The sequence below is a fragment of the Protopterus annectens genome, chromosome 8.part0 (assembly GCF_019279795.1).
Source record: "Protopterus annectens isolate FY-2018-M chromosome 8.part0, PAN1.0, whole genome shotgun sequence".
NCBI lineage: Eukaryota > Metazoa > Chordata > Ceratodontiformes > Protopteridae > Protopterus > Protopterus annectens.
Genome location: NC_056741.1, coordinates 1,386,777,929 through 1,386,794,650, shown reverse-complemented (window position 1 = coordinate 1,386,794,650; position 16,722 = coordinate 1,386,777,929). Strand labels below are relative to the sequence as shown.

At 38.1% G+C, this 16,722-nt stretch overlaps 1 protein-coding gene across 1 annotated transcript in view; it reads right to left on the bottom strand.

Moving 5' to 3' along the window:
- Positions 1-16,722, bottom strand: part of SIK3 (SIK family kinase 3) — a gene marked incomplete in the record, with an annotated part of 4,425,276 nt that overhangs the window by 468,680 nt on the left and 3,939,874 nt on the right. Inside the window, 1 exon segment of the mRNA XM_044080968.1 lies at positions 3,090-3,961. Coding sequence (XP_043936903.1) covers positions 3,090-3,961 — 872 coding nt within the window.

Below are 16,722 nucleotides of genomic sequence, written 5' to 3'. Positions count from 1 at the left end.
AAGCAATGATACACAGTACTTGCCAAACAAAAAAAGCAGCACAACAAAGTGCATCAAAACATACGAGTATTAAAAAATATATAACAAATGATTTGTAAAAACTTGGACAATAACTTATTAGCCTTCAGTGTTAAAACAGGTGCAACTGAAACACGGTCATTCATACTAGGGGGAAAGGTAGCCCCCCAGTGTAAGCTGATAATGCAGTTCGCATACTTTTAAGTAATTTTTCCAGTCCTCCCCCTGAAATCCAGTGTGATATCTTCTAAAATACCAAAGTGAATCTTGCTATAACTGCTACATTGGTTGGAATATCTGTGCAGGACACTGTTCTCATTGTTGTTGGAAACATCGTGTGTGTGTTCATAAATACTTTTTCTGAGAACTTGCGCAGTTTTGCCAACATAGAATGACGGACATCCTGCGCACATCACTAGGTAAACTACCCTTTGAGTGGTACAGTTACCATCATGAAAGGTGATCTTTGTTTTCATTACATTTCCTAGCACCACAACTTGGTTCCTAGTAATATATGTGCACTGGTTGGACCCTCCACATTTAATGGTGCCCTTGGAAATCTTAGAAAGGCTGGCATGTTTGTTTTTCATCAATTTCTTGAAATTTGGGTTTTTTTTTTTTTAAATAAACACCGGTTCAGGCCCCACTACTGAACATAATTCAGGGTTGGTTTTAAAACTACACCATGTTTTTAAATCTCTTTGATTTCCTTAGAGAACTGATTCTATTCAACTACTAATGCCCTTTTATATTTATGCTTGGCTCGTCCTGATGTGTTCGTTAGAGCAGTAGCCAAATGAGGTTTATACCTGTTACCTCATTCATTATACATATCTGACAACAAACTCTTCAGAAGGTGTTCTGGATACCCCCTTGCTAAAAACATTTAATTTTATCTGGGTTAACTCATCCCACACATCCTCATTATGTGATGTCATACGAGCCACCCTGATGGCTTGTCCCTTAATTAGAATCTTTTTCTGCCATATAGGGTGGCAACTTGTAAAATGTTAATAGGAATTACAAAAAGTTTGCTTCCTGTAAATATTTGATTTGAAACCTGTGGGTGGGTGTGAAATGAGTGTGTCTAAACAGTGTATTCTCTTTATTCCATGAGTAAGTGAATAGCAAAATATCAGTGGTGCTGTTCAGGTAGTCTGTAAAGTTGTGGATTTCCTCAACTTCGCCATCCCAAAAGAGCAATATGTCATCCAAAAATCTTACATATAAATGCAATCTATTTGCAAAGTGGCTGTTGAGTAAAAACTTTTCCCAACCCAAAAGCACTAAATTAGTAAAAGCAGGATGCACCCATAGTCACACCTCTTATATACTGAAAAAATTCCCCCTTCAAAGTAAATGCAATTGAGTTCTAAAATTAAGGACATATGTTCCAAAATGAGGCTGATCTTATCGTTGTAAAGGTTAGACCAGTGTGTTAAACTATAGTGGAAATATTCTAAACCCTCATTCTTGGGTATAACAGTGAAAAGGTCTTTTACATCTATAATCAGAAAAATGAGATTTTCTTTCCAAACATGCTTCTTCAAATGACCTAAGAAGTCCTAAGAATCCTTTATGAGGTGAGGTATGACCTCGTACACATTTAGTCCACCTGTCGACGAACAGGTCTAATGGGTAGGTCTTAGACCCAGTAACACTATTGGTCTAAATGAGGGTCGGAGTGCATCCTTATGGATTTTCGCTATACCAAAAATCATAGGTATTATAGGATTACAGTTGGAAAGACACATCAATACGTTGGTTTAACAAGTATTCTTCTAGGTATAAGTCAGTCCTGCGATGTGCTATATTTATCTGGTTTCCAGAAACAGGGATATCGGTACACATCATGCAGTAGTTCTCTTCTAGGTATAAGTCAGTCCTGCGATGTGCTATATTTATCTTGTTTCCAGAAACAGGGATATCGGTATACATCATGCAGTTGTTCTAACAATGTTGGACTAATTCTGTACATCAAGAATTACTGTTACACCCCTTTGTCAGGCTGCAAGAGGTGGACAGATTTGTCTTTTCGCAGTTGATCAAATAACAATTTTTCTTCCTTGGAGAGGTTGTAAAATCTACATTTTTTATTAGCAAAAGTTTTATAAATTTCCTCCATGACCATCTTTTCAAAAACCTGTATGGTAGAATGTATGTGTGTGGGGGGGAATTACTACGCTTTCTAATGGCTTTACCCCCATGACTAGATCCCCTTGTCTCCCCAGTGTTTCTGTAGTGAAAAAAAACATTGAGATTAAGTTTTCTAGTAAACAGTTTACCCTCCATCAAGGAATCAGCAATATCAACCTGTCTAAAAGGGATGAATTTGAAACCTTCGAGAAATAAAGAAAAATGTTCCTTAGTGATCAGTCTTGCAGCGTAATTGTATAAACTGTATCCCTTAAAGGGATGAGTAACACTGTAATATAGATGGCTCACATTTTTATTTTTTTGTTTCAACCACCACGATGTGAGAGCTCTTACATCATGTGCAGTGGACACATTTTGGGCAATGCCCTAACATCAAGGGACAGTACAGAAAACTGCACTTTGAAGGAGTCTCATGATTATGTACTGCATTATTTCATAGAAACAGACTGATAACTGCCTGTTCCATCTCGTAAGCCTACTTCTCTGTTTATTACAAACCCTATTAAATCAGCGTCTTACTTTATCACCTACCTCAAGTACCTCAAGTCTTACTTTACATCTGTGCTGTGTATACCTGAATCTGTTACTGTTACTGACCCCAATACCTTCCAAAAGATAACAATTCCGTGCACTCATAACTATCAAAAAGCAATACCTCACACTTCTACAGAGAGGTCTACCTTCATTCTTCTAACCGTACTTTCTATTTTTGGAATTCATAATGCCATTAATATGCATGCAATACTGAAGATACACAATCCATAATAAACAAAATCAGATCTTACATATAAAAATTAAACAGCAGCTTCAACAGACAATTAACAAGTTGTACTCCTTCTTTGAGGCAATTATCCATAGATCGGTATTGGTTTGAATCTTGAATGTTAATGACCAAATGGATTGAATTTTCTTACCTTTGCTGTGAGTTTTATTCCTGCTAAAGCCAGAGACTTGCTGGTGCCTGTAATGCTGTGGCAAACTCACTTCCTGTATGGGATTCCCAGTCACAAGTAGTGTTTCATGGTCCCCATGCCTTCTTGCATTTAAGAGTGCAGGGCTTTCACGACAACCTTTGGTTAACACACTGGGAGAATCAGTACTGTCCTCAAACCCTTGCCCAGCTTCCTCACTACTGTCTTCCTCCATACTTTCAGAGTGCATTAGAGGTGGCTGAGGTACAAGTCCACAACCTGGGGCATGTGTCTGAGGAATACAGTCTGGTCCCCTGATCTGCAAGAGGTGGTGGGGGCTAGTATGGTGATATGAGTCTGCATTTTGATAAGGCAATGTCAAGGCATGATGTTCTGATAAAGTCTGTGCACACATGCTGGCTGCCATACTGCCAGATTCACCTTGGCTCATATGCTTTAGAAGTTCACTAAATTCCTGTTGCTGCTGCTGCTGCTGACGCCTCTTGAGCAACTGGGCCAAATCTGAAGGCGGCAACCGTATGTCTGTGTGTCCAGTAAGTGAATGGCGTGGTGAAAGAAGTCCTTGTAACATAGTTGGTATGTGCTGGTGTCTAGTATATTCTGATGGTGTTGGTGACAGCAAAGCCTGTTGTAGTGGTGACGCTGTGTATCCCTGTTGCTGTGGATTTGCTGAAAACCCTGGGTACTGTTCTAGGTGCGGAACCTTCAGTGCCTGAGTTTGAGGATATCCTCCTGCTGTTGTTCCTGCTGACGGACTGTAGCTGCTAGGGGAAACACGTGTTTGATCAGGGAAGAGATGAGGATGCAGATGTGTCTGTTCATAATTTGCAGTAGAGAATCTATTCATACTTCTACTGTAAGGAGAAAAAAAAAAGATTTAGTTCCATACATTCAAAATTCCAAAAAGTATATCCTCCCAACACAAACTGAAACTGTTAGACTGCCTAAAGAAATCAGAAACAAATGCAGGTCCCAAAAGGAATATATTCTACATACATCTAATATCTAGTACCCAGGTGCTGGTCCCCATTCTCAGTCTGGTGCCCCTGTTCTTCAACTATTAAGAATAACAAAGTCTGTGATCTGTCTAATGATATTAAAACTCAAAAGCCAGTCAGGTCCTTTTTTTGTTCCTTGACCAACAATTCAGCTGAGGAGCAGAAAAACATAGGCTCATTTTAGCAAGAGGCTCCATTTCAAATGAGTACAGAAAAAAAAAAAGAAAGAAAAGAAAAAATAAACATCAAGGTGGCATTCACTTTAACAATGGTCCTCAGATTGATGTTTTCCATTATTCATAGGTCATATGTACTTTCTTAGGTTTCTCAGTCCTTTTTTCTAAATATCCATCCTTTACAGAACCTGAATAAGTTCACAGGTATATACTAGGCTAATAATCACCAGGGACTTTATAAGCTTACCCACGCAATCCAACTCAGCTGTGTCCCTATGTATCATGGGAGGGTCTATATCATATGAGTGAATCGCACAAATTGCGAATGCTCATAATATCGAACATACTGGACCTCAAAGTGCTTTTTCTGAGATTGTGGTACAGTGAAAAATGTGATATTTGCCCTTTCCTCACTGTAGTGCGATCTCGGAGTTGAAATATATATTTAACAAGGGGGTTGGGAGGGTGGCCTAATGGTTAAGGTGTTTGCCTTACAAACACAAGGTACAGGGTTTGAATCTCACAGGGGATAATTGGCTAGACTTAAAAAATGTCTCGCAAGGGAAGTTAGCCTAGTACTAACCTATGAACCTAATAAGAAGTTCAAGGTCCGGTACTTTCGATATTATGAGCGTTCGCAATTTGTGCGATTCGCTCATATGATATAGACCCTCATAGGAGTTTATTAGGAGGGTGGTATGTTAGGAAGTTTCCAGAGGTTATGAGGGGTGGTATTTTAGTTTGGGCATTGTGGTCTGCCTCTGTCTATCAGAGACAAAGGGGCTAAACCCAAGGTGAAGTTCCAGTTTCCTTTCCATTGGTCAATGTAACATTTAAACAGGGTTAGGGATGAACTCTGTTCACATGGATAGAGAAACTGTTTCAGAGCATAAGGATCCTCTGTGAGATGCATCTGTCTCACCAACATGTCACAAGCAAAATTTAAATCCTTGGATCTAGTGGTTCTGATACTGTTCATTTTACGGATGTGCAAAAGGTCCACCAGAGATAAATTAGAGGATGCCTACTATGCCAGGCATAGATCGCCTCTCAGTAACAAGAAGGAGACAAAATACAGATATACTGCTTTAAGGCTATCCTTATAAGACAATGTTTTTTAATCCCTGGATTCTCCTGATAAAGAATATTTGTGGGTGTTTATTTGCTGCATGTCTGATCATATACATGCTTGACAAAAGCCTTGGCCAACAACATATTACACTTACACGTCTCAGACAAAAAAGGACTTGTCTCAGACAACAAAGGACCACTTTCCAAACCTACAGCATTCAACCTGAAAAACCCAGCCAACTTTTTAAAATATAACCCATATAAGAAAGAAAAATAGCATTAAAGAGGCTCCTCCAAAAATGAATTCATTTGCTAGCACTGCCAATATACGAGTCAAATACTTTGTCAACATTACTGAGCAGCTAACAATCTGAGTTAAACCACCACTACACAATATGAACATCATCCTAGTCACCATCAGCCTCAGCTGCACACCAGCAAATTATGAATTAATCAACAAGCTGTCAAAGAAAAGTAAAAATACACTGATCTGTCTGATGATAATTTGCTGCTAGCTTACATACGAATATTTGCTCCGACCTGGCTTACATGCCCTTACTTTTATACTGGGCAAACAGAATGACTTTCTTATTACTTTGGCCATGTGTTGATTAGAAGCCAAATTAGTGCCTATATATATTCTCAGATCCCTGACTACTGGGTTAAATCTTATCGATGGAGTAATTAACCTGGGTGACAGTTTTCCCAAAAGACACTATAACGCATTTCTTGGCAATGAATTTCAGTCAGTGACTTTGGCACCAGTCATTTGTCTGTGTTACACCCTTTTCAAAGACATTTGTGCCATACGGGGAATCGATAGCTCCCAATTTGCAGTCATCTGCAAACTTGGTCAGTCAAAGGCCCTTGACATTAGTTTTTACCCCTGAGAAATAGATGCCCAATAGGAGTGGCCCCATCATGAATCCCTGAGATAGCCTGCTGATGACCAGTCTTTTAGTGGAGGTGGTATCAACAATCCTGACCTGAGCAGAATACAACTTTACATCCAATTCATCCCTAGTAGCTATGTAGGCCTACCACTACTCTATCCATACATAGTTATGCGTGTGAACCTGTTTAACATGAAGCAGCAAAACTCTCTAGACAATACACTATTATTTGGTTATAAATGGTAGCTAGGTTGCATTTTTGTGTGAAGAGAAAACAGAACAAAAGCCTGCATGCTGAATTTCTGAGTATCAATTAAAAATTCTCAGTAATGTTTTCCCAATAAAGATTTTTTGACTCTCCATTTAAAACACTCGAAAATATCACTTTAAGGAAGAAATGAATAGTAGATTTAGTTCTTAGGAACCAAGAGCAAAATACATATCTACAATTTTATGCATATGCCAACATATGAAAATAAAGAAATTGAATGCTTTTTGTGAAGTGAATATAAAGATATCAGCAGATGGGATGCTAAGAAACCATTATACTAAATAACAAAGCTGAAAGCCAAAATATTAGTTGTGTCTTCATTTTGTTCAAAAACACTGGTTTTATCTCCTTTCCAAACAGGCTATCGCAGCAGACTATGCTTTTGACAGGGTATTCCTCCATTCTGAATGTGAAACTTACAAACTGCTCATTGTTAAAAATCAATCATAATAATTTCCTTCATTCAAAAGATGCTCCAGCCCCTCTATGAACACAACACTAGCGACAAATCAGACTGATAATGCATTAACTGTGATCAAGTGATGCAAGGGTCAACTACCTTCACATATATACAGGATAGCACTCTATCTTAAGGTTACCACTCAAATCAAGATTTCCATGTGAAAATTTTCACCTCATCTGACTTCACTCCTCTTAAAGCAAGTTGATTCTTAAAGCAATTTTTTTGATGTACAATAACCCTTCTTCACAAGGCACATCAAATATCATTTTAACTGTGATAGTTTATCTGCAATGCATTTTGCCATACCTTCACACACAGCCTGCCCCCACCAAAAAAAAATTTCAAACAAACAAATAAGTGAACAAATAAAATATTTGCTTTCTGAATGGGTAAACTTCTGATGTTTGATTGTAGTCATTATCTGTTTTTTTTTCAACCCCCTTAACTTTTTTTATGTTTTAATGGCATTTTGAGGAAGAAGGTATCTCTGCTGTGGGCATTGTGTGCTGTTAAAACTACCCTCAGTTTTATCTGGGTATCATTTTAATACAGATATTTTTTACTTTAACTCATCATGCAAAAGAAAATCAGCCCTGAAGACAGAATGCTGCTGTCTATGTTGTTCTCTCACTAAATGCTCACAGACAGTAAGTATCTACAATAAACTGCTGTCCCAAAGCCAAAACCAAAAAAATGCATGGACACTAAAAACTAGCACTTTTATTCACTTTAATAACTGTGAACTTCCTCAGAAAACGTTCAAACTACCCATAAAAACGTTTAAATACTTAATTACAATGTCACATGATTAATGATGTCACAATGACACAAATACTCTTTTTCATAAAAATAGTAATAAAAACGTATATATAAACATAATTCTTATGTAATATACATTTAAAAATAGTTCTAACAAATTATTGTGTTATTTTGCAAAATAACATAATATCCTTGGAAATACTTAAAACTTTTCTACTTAATTTGCAAAAAACAATTTATATTAGTAATATCATTCAAACCTAGTGCATGATCTGCACCCAGGTAAATTTGTCACAAGGATTCCTTACATTCTAACCATGTCTTAAAATCACCAGAAAACATTTCTTGGCTAACACTATCACAGAGAATACAAACTTTTTAAAGTTGATGAAAGTAGCAGCATGTCTTGCCAAAGCATTTGTTGGTTCTTTTCTCTTTATTGCTAAGATGTTCGTAAATTCATCTTTTGAGACTCCTGACAGTTTTTCCTATATAATAACATGGACATGAAAAACACTGTGCAACATACACAACCATTTCACTTCTACAAGTGTAATATCCCTTAGACCAAAAAATTCTTTTAATGTGACTAAATTTAACTAAGGACATGTTACTGATATACCTACACTGTCTACAAGTGTCATAAGAGTAACTACCTTTTTTCTGAATACACATGGTACTGGTATCATTTGTATTGGTACCATGTTCAAGTAAACTCTTAATATTTGTAACTTTTCTGTAAGTAAACAGAGGCCGCAAACCTATGATTTTAACTAATTCTATGTTGCCTAATAAAATTTTCCAGTTGTCACTGATGATGTTTCTTATGATCCACATTTCATTGACTATTGGGAGGGGAAATGAACAGGAAAAATTGTTGCTATTTTTCTGCTGATTGTAACTTCCCTGTCCCTGAATCTGTACAGTACATTGGATATGACTTCCCAAAATTGGACTTGCCTTACCCTCTCTTAGAGTCAAAACTTTTTTTTTTTTGGTCTAAGGGATATTACACTTGTAGAAGTGAAATGGTTGTGTATGTTGCACAGTGTTTTTCATGTCCATGTTATTACATAGGAAAAACTGTCAGGAGTCTCAAAAGACGAATTTACGAACATCTTTTAGCAATAAAGAGAAAACAACCAACAAATGCATTGGCAAGACATGCTGCTACTTGCATCAACTTTAAAAAGTTTGTATTCTTTATGATAGATGGTGTTAGCCAAGAAATGTTTTCTGGTGATTTTAAGACACGGTTAGAATGTAAGGAATCCTTGTGGCAAATTTACCTGGGTGCAGATCATGCACCGGGTTTGAATGATATTATTAATATAAAATGTTTTTTTGCAAATTAAGTAGAAAAGTTTTAAGTATTTCCAAGTATATTTTATTATTTTGCAAAATAACACAATAATTTGTTAGAACTATTTTTAAATGTATATTACATAAGAATTATGTTTATATACACGTTTTTATTACTATTTTTATGAAAAAGAGTATTTGTGTCATTGTAATTAAGTATTTAAACGTTTTTATGGATGGTTTGAAAGTTTTCTGAGGAAGTTCACAGTTATTAAAGGGAATGAAAGAGCTAATTTTTAGTGTCCGTGCATTTTTTGGTTTTGGGACGGCAATCTTTGGTTTTTCAGTAATTTTTTTTTACTTCAAAGTTTTTTAGTTTATCTACAATAAATGCCACTGCTTGCCGTACATAATAAGAGGCCATGGGTTAGCTAGCCATGACACAGGGAAATGAAATGGCATATGAATGAGTAGCATGATGGCTCATTTTCTCCTAGTTATTTTTAATCTGTTGTTATGGTAATTATTTATTTATTTCTTTTTTTTCCTCACCTAACCCCCGCATGCCCCTTGTTCACAATGTCTACCAAACCAGCTAATCTTTTCCTGACTTTCTCCAACCCATATTCAGGAGTGAAGGCACCTTGTTACAGTATCATATGTGTTGCTGAGAAGGATTTTTTGCTTATGCCTTATATCCCCCCCCCACACCATCACATACCGTCTCATGAATGCAAATGTCATAGGTGTGCTAATGCACTGCCCTACCTCCAAAGCAACTCAGCCAGTGCCCTGCCTCCCCGAAGACAATCTCCCCCTGTGTCCCTGATTTCTGTCAGGGATCAACTGCAAGGTGTGCATGCCCACCCAGACTGGACAAGAAAATAATGGTTTGTTGCCTATATGGCGCCAGAGATCTGCAATATTACACACACACTCAAGTTACTGAACCCAAGGTACCAATAGGATTCTATCATAGTCTATACGGCTGTAAATGACGTGAGACATAACTCACTAGACTATAAAAAAAGACATAATGAATCTCTCAGAATATGTGTCGAGAGGTATGAGCCTTCTACTGAGCTCCATTCTATCTTCACTAAGGGTGATACTACAGTACGAACATGAAGTGACTAATTTTAATAATTGGCTTAGTTTCTGGTGTCACTCCAAGGGGATCCAGTACCTGTCAGCATGGGAGAACATGGTCAAAATACCACATTGCTTTGCCAAGGATGGGTTGCACCGGTGCCCACTAGGCTTTCAGATGCATACTAAAACTTTATCCATCCCCTTAGAACCTTTTTTAGGCTATGCCAAAAAGACAAAACTACCAACACAGTGAAAAGTCTAAAAGCAACCTTAAGGTGTTACTCTTTAATGCTCAGAGCCTAAACAAAAAACTGCACACCCTTCAAGCCCAACTCACTTGTAGAATGTACACATCTGTGCCATGACCAAAACTTGGTCATGGCAGAGATGTCTACATTCTCTAGAGTGAGTATTCCGGAAGTGCAAAGCTGCAATGTCTTCCATACATTTAGACTAACAGCAGTACAAACAGATTAAAAAGGCAGAGGTGTTTCTAACTATGTTAGCAACAAACATACCTATAAGGTTGGTTAAAAAGGACAATACCATGGAGCTCATCCATGTGCAAGTCTCCATAGGTAAGGTCCCTCACCGTACCGTGGCTAACTACAGGTCATCATCTATGCCCCTAGAGTCTCACAGCTCTTACCTAAACCTACTAATGGCACTCACCATCCAACCAAATGTCCTAATCATGGGCAACTTTAACTACACCTCTAAAGACTGGGAAACATACACTGTCTCAAACTCACAAACACAATGCTTCCTGGACTTTAACACAAGGGGTCTGGGACAGATAATGCACACTCCAACCAGAGGATCAAACATTCTGGATCTGACACTAACCAACACGTGAGAGCACTGCCCCCCATCAACCCCCCCCCCCCCCCGCCATACATCATGTCCTCACTAGTCAGGTGAGAACATACATTTTGTCTCATTTGAAGTAAATATCAACCAGGAAAATCCAGCTAAACCAATAACAGTTACCAACTATTCAAAGGCAAACTACATCCTATTAAGTAACAGTTTGTCAAAATTCAAGGCTCCACCCAACCCCGAGAACACAGCAACCTATGAAGTATTATTCACAGAGTCACTATGCAAACATGTGAATTGGCTGTACAGAGGCTGCGGTACCCATCAGAAATAAACTCAAAACAAACACTAAAAAACAAACCATACTGGGGGAATCCTCACCTAAACAGGGTATACAATAAAAAGCAAACTCATGTCCAAAATCAGGAAAAGCAACTGCCTTAAAGACAATTAAACAAAAAACTAAGAGGTCTAATTAAGACCAACAAGGCCAGCTATGAGGTCAGCATAGCTTCACAGGCTAAGGACAATTAGAAAGCCTTCTTCAGCTGTGTCTGGAGCCTTAGCGGTAACACACAAAAGTGTGCTGAAACAGTGGTGAACATTATCACTTACACTGATCAGGGTGACTGGCTGATAAATTCAACTCAAACTTAACCTTCCACTCCCCCCCACCCCACAGCTCCACCTGGTAGAATCCCCTCCAACACACTTCCCTCAGCTATCAGCAGAAACCAGGTGTTAGCAGCACTCACTAAAGCCAAGAACACCATCTCCATGGATCTTGAAAACATCCCCAGTCGTCTCCTGAACATTCTAAGACGTGACCTATCAGCACCATTTGAGGCACTCTTCAGTTACAGCCTTGAAACAGGCTATGTTCCAAATGAAAGGAAGACTGCAACTGTCATTCCCCTCCACAAAGGCAGACCATCAACTGACCCAAGGAACTATAGACCCATTAGTCTAACAAGCCTAATATGGAAACAATTATCATGGAAATAATAAACAAGGTCATTGGCAACCTACACACATTGGAGACATCCCTAGTTGGCTTTGTTAGTGGAAGGTCATGCTTTCTTAACCTGGTAGACTTCAATGAGAGGGTCACCAAGGCAATGGATGAGGGCAAAACAGCGCATACTGCATGTTTCAACCTGGCTAAGGTATCTGATACAATACCCCACTCAGGCATTGTTGACAAGCTCTTTGAACTAGGTGCAAACCTTACATAACTTGCTGGATGGCTGGCTGGCCCACAAACAGGACCCAAGAAGTCAGTATCAGTGAGACGATCTCCACCAAGAGACTAGTCACCAGTGGAGTACCCAGGGTTCTGTGCTGGGCCTGCTCCTGTTTGGCATCTACTTCTCAGAAGTTAAGGCTAATATTAAAGGCCTCTGGCTCACCAAATTCACAGATGACTGTAAATTGGGAGCTATTACAAATTCCTCCAAGACAGAAACATCTTGCAAGAGGGTTTAACACAAACAAATGACTGGCGCCAACAGCCATGGCCTAAAACTCAAAGCCAAAAAATGCATTATAATGCCCTTTGGGAAACTGTCAACACAAGTTAATTACTTCATTGATAAAATGCCACTGAGAGTCAACCAAGTAGGAAAGGTTCTGAGATTATATGTACACAGCAATCTGGCCTTTGACCAACATATACTAAAGACAAGAAAATCATTCTGTCGCCCAACTTACAGGTAATGTAAAAAAAAAAAAATACAGACCCAGCAACATATGAAGCCCATTCCCCAAAGTCCTTGAAATGTAGTTCATAGCTATTTTTTAGTAAAACATCTGCTGGGAAAAAAGCATAGCTTCTGATCAGGATTCCACATTTAAAACACTGGATTCAAACTAATTAATTATGCCATCACTAAAAAAAGACCACAGATCCAAAACAGCTGCAGTCTTTTTAGATTTTTCTAAAATGTTTGACCTGGTTTATCACTACTTTCCCCTTCCCAAAATAAATCAACACAGATGCAGCCAGTTAAGTTCTAAACTGGTTTTACTGTTATTTCTGTGACCATTCCTAGACAGCAACCTGGCAAAATAACTTATTAAAACAATACAAAACAAACCCTGGTGTATTCCAGGGGTCTATCCTGAGACCATTGCTATTCTCAAAATTCAATAAAAGGATGTGTATCTACATTCCAGAAGGATTAATTTCTTTCCATTATTACATAATTAACAGATTTATCATAGATTATTTACAAATGTTATTTAACAAATCATAACAACAATGGATTTAAACATCAGTACCAGATGCTAGGCACACCTTGGTCAAGTACTGCAGTGGGCAAGACCAATTTTAAAACATAATTCACTGGAGCAATCTAACAGGTTAATAAAAATATGTCACACACTATACATAAGCAATATTTAATGTAACCTGTCAGATGCCCTAAATAAATAGCACTGCTACTGTCAAAGCTATTCAGTATGGATTAACAACTACTGGCAATTTCACCAAATATATTAACAAAATACTAAGAGTAACCTACAAATAGTCAGAAATGTTCCAAACAAAAAGATGTATACTGAACAAATGCCTTTTAAAACGCATTTAATAGAAATCTAGTTACTTGGTACACCCACTCCATGGCATCTGCACTGCTCAAATTGGTTAATTCTCACTCAATACAAGCCTAATTCAAAAACCAGTCAAGGTCCCAAGCACCTTCCAACACCCTGCAACCAAAAATTAACGCACTGCTGGAACTGATCTAAAGGACTGTTGAAGAGACAGCCTATTAACTGTGTTCACCCTGCCCAATGTTTGGCATTATCTAATTCACATTTCTTCTCATATAATTGTTAAAGCTACCTATTACTAGCTCCCACCTCTAATACTAAAAATAAAAATATTTACTAATGACATATGACCTCTCTCAACTTACATGTGCATCCCATAACAATACATCACTTCTCCATTAATCCTATCCTTCTTCTTAAACAGCATCTATCCTCTCTCCCCTGCAAAGATCCAGAGAGTACATTCAGTCTCCTAAAGGACTAACTGAACCGTCATCACGCAGAAAGAATCTTTTGAGGCAAACTGATTTATTCCACTTATACAGCTGAGGCCCTTTGCTTTCTTTGATTTCAAAAAATAACCTATTTTGACACTTGCATTAAATTACCACATTTTAAACTGCAACATGGATTTACACACATTAAGACAGAAAAACATTTAACAATTCCCATTATTACTGTCATGCAAGTATACTTTTATCTTCTCTAACAATCTTCATTAACTCAAACTTACATAAACTGCTCAGTTCTTGCATTCCCTTAATTCTAATTCCTCCTCCTGATTATTCCACATGCACTGTTCACAGACATTCCATTTATTTCTAAAAACTTGCTCCTTCCCTTTTCTAAATATCCTAACTCCAGTTCCCTTATCTCCTTAACAATATTCAAGGCTTCTGTTACATTTGGTATATATTCTAATTTCCAGTTTTTAGTGATGGTTTTCTGGGATTCAACAGCATTAAATTTAGCAAGGCCTTACTATGTTTATGAAACTGAGATTCTATATCTCAGCTCAAAAGAATAATTTCCTTCACTACCACTTGTTTCCCTGGCATTTCTGTCAAAGAACACTACATGGTAGTTTTAAAATCTGCAAAGTTATTACATTACAAAAACATCTTCTCAATTACCAGTCTCTTCTCTATCACATCTCCCCCATTTGCTATGCAACCAAGGCAAAATTCTCTCAAGTCTACTTGTCTTACAAAATACCTACACAAACACACCCACACAAAAATACTAAACCTTCTGGATATTGTTGCATACTTGGAAGCCATACAGACTTCTTCCCATTGTTCCTTTGTAAACTGCCTTTCTGTTCTCTTTTACCCAGTCTTTTCTAACCTCCTCCGATTAATTATTATCATGCAATATATGCTCTACTAATCATCTCTTTTTAACAGCAGCTTCTGTTCTCGAATCAACTAAAACCTTTAACAGAGCTGGTCTTTCATTTAACATGTCTCTATTCCTTTCTCTTTGTCTATACTCTGTTATCAATCCCTAATAGGAAAGACAAGCTCTTTCTTAGCTTCATCCCACTATCACCTTTCACTCCACAGTGATTTGTTCACAGTCTTGGTTGCTTTGCTAAATCCCCCAATAAATTTCAGTCCTTTCTTGCCTAATTTCTATACCCTACTTGCAAACATCCCCACTGGTAAAACCTCCTTTCTGCATTCCCACAATGACTTTTTTTCTTTTATGAATATAATATTCTGGATGGTTGTTATTATTCTCCTTACGGACTTGCATCCAAAAGCTAGTTTCTCTTGTTGTCTCTAGAATTCCTCTTTCCCATTTCATCATCATCATTTTCCACTCTGAATTATAACGTTCTGCTTTTACATAACTGAGTCTTATCTGTGTAGCTTTAAAGTGCCCCTTCAAATCACATAACCCTAAACTAGTTTGTTCTATGGGGAGAATCAGTTCATCCCGCTTAACGCTTGTCCTTCTCAACTCCCAAATAAATCCTTTCAACTCTTTATTAATAGTCACGTACACCTGCTCCTTTGGTTGATCAAAGTACTTATAAGCTGTATATAATAAAATCATTTTGATGACTTGTATATTACTCCCCATATCCACAATCAAGAGCTTCCAGTCTTTCAGTTTTTATTACTGCTTTTTGTTTAGCCTCTGCTTACATATCACTAGCTGGCCTAAGAGAATCCTTTTAAATCCATACTCCTAATTACTTCATCTTATCTTGCCCATAAGCACAGGTAGTGTTAAACCGATTTATGTGTGGGTTCTTTATTTACCACTACAGCCTTTATATCACTTTTTTTATAATTACTTCATATTTGTTAACCAGGTAGGTGGGACTAACTGGTTGACAGTTTTCAACCTCGACCCCAGCTAAAACAGCATTTTACCAATGTAGTTAATGCAGTAGGTTGTAAGAAACTATAGTATAAACAAATACACTGGCACAATTAGTGAGCATCTCAGCATTCTCTACATGAGTTATTTAGAAGACTGTCACAAATTTCACAGTACAGATTTTTTTACAATCAGTGGACATAGGTTCATAGGTAGATACTAGGCTATCTGCCCTAGGGCATTTATAAGCCTAGCCCGAGTGTATTTGGCTTTCGCCTCCCTATTAGATTAGCCTACTGTGCCTCTGTATAGTAGGTCACAGAAGGTAGCCCTTTAAGATTAGTTTACCGAGCCTCTGTCGAGCAGGGACACAGAAGAGATCCCAGGGGCGAATTTGCGATTTCCCATCCACGTGTCCAGATTTCGCTTGAAGAGGGTCAGCGAGGGGCTATGTCTAACATGAATTGGTATTTTATTCCAGAGTGAGGGGAGCCTCTGGGAAATGAATCTGTCCCTCCAGCATGTCCTATTTATTTTTGTGCTGAGGTTTAAGTCCCTGGAGCGTGTAGCTCTAAGGGATTTGGATTTTTTGCGGTGGAGCATGTCCATTAATTCTGGGTTAGACATGGCTTTGTATGTCAGGCATAGATCGCCTCTGAGCAGGCGGTAAGCAACTGAGTAGAGCTGGAGTTTATTTAGTCTATCTGCATAGGACATCTGTTTGTAGCCCATGATCCTCTTGGTGAGGTACTTTTGGGGTCTCTCCAGTTGCTGCAGGTGTCGGGTAAGGTACATCCCAAAAGGGGCATTGTATTCAATTATGGGCCTGATGAGTGACAAGTAGAGGGGCACAATGACCTCTCTTGATCTAGATGCGAACCCTTTTT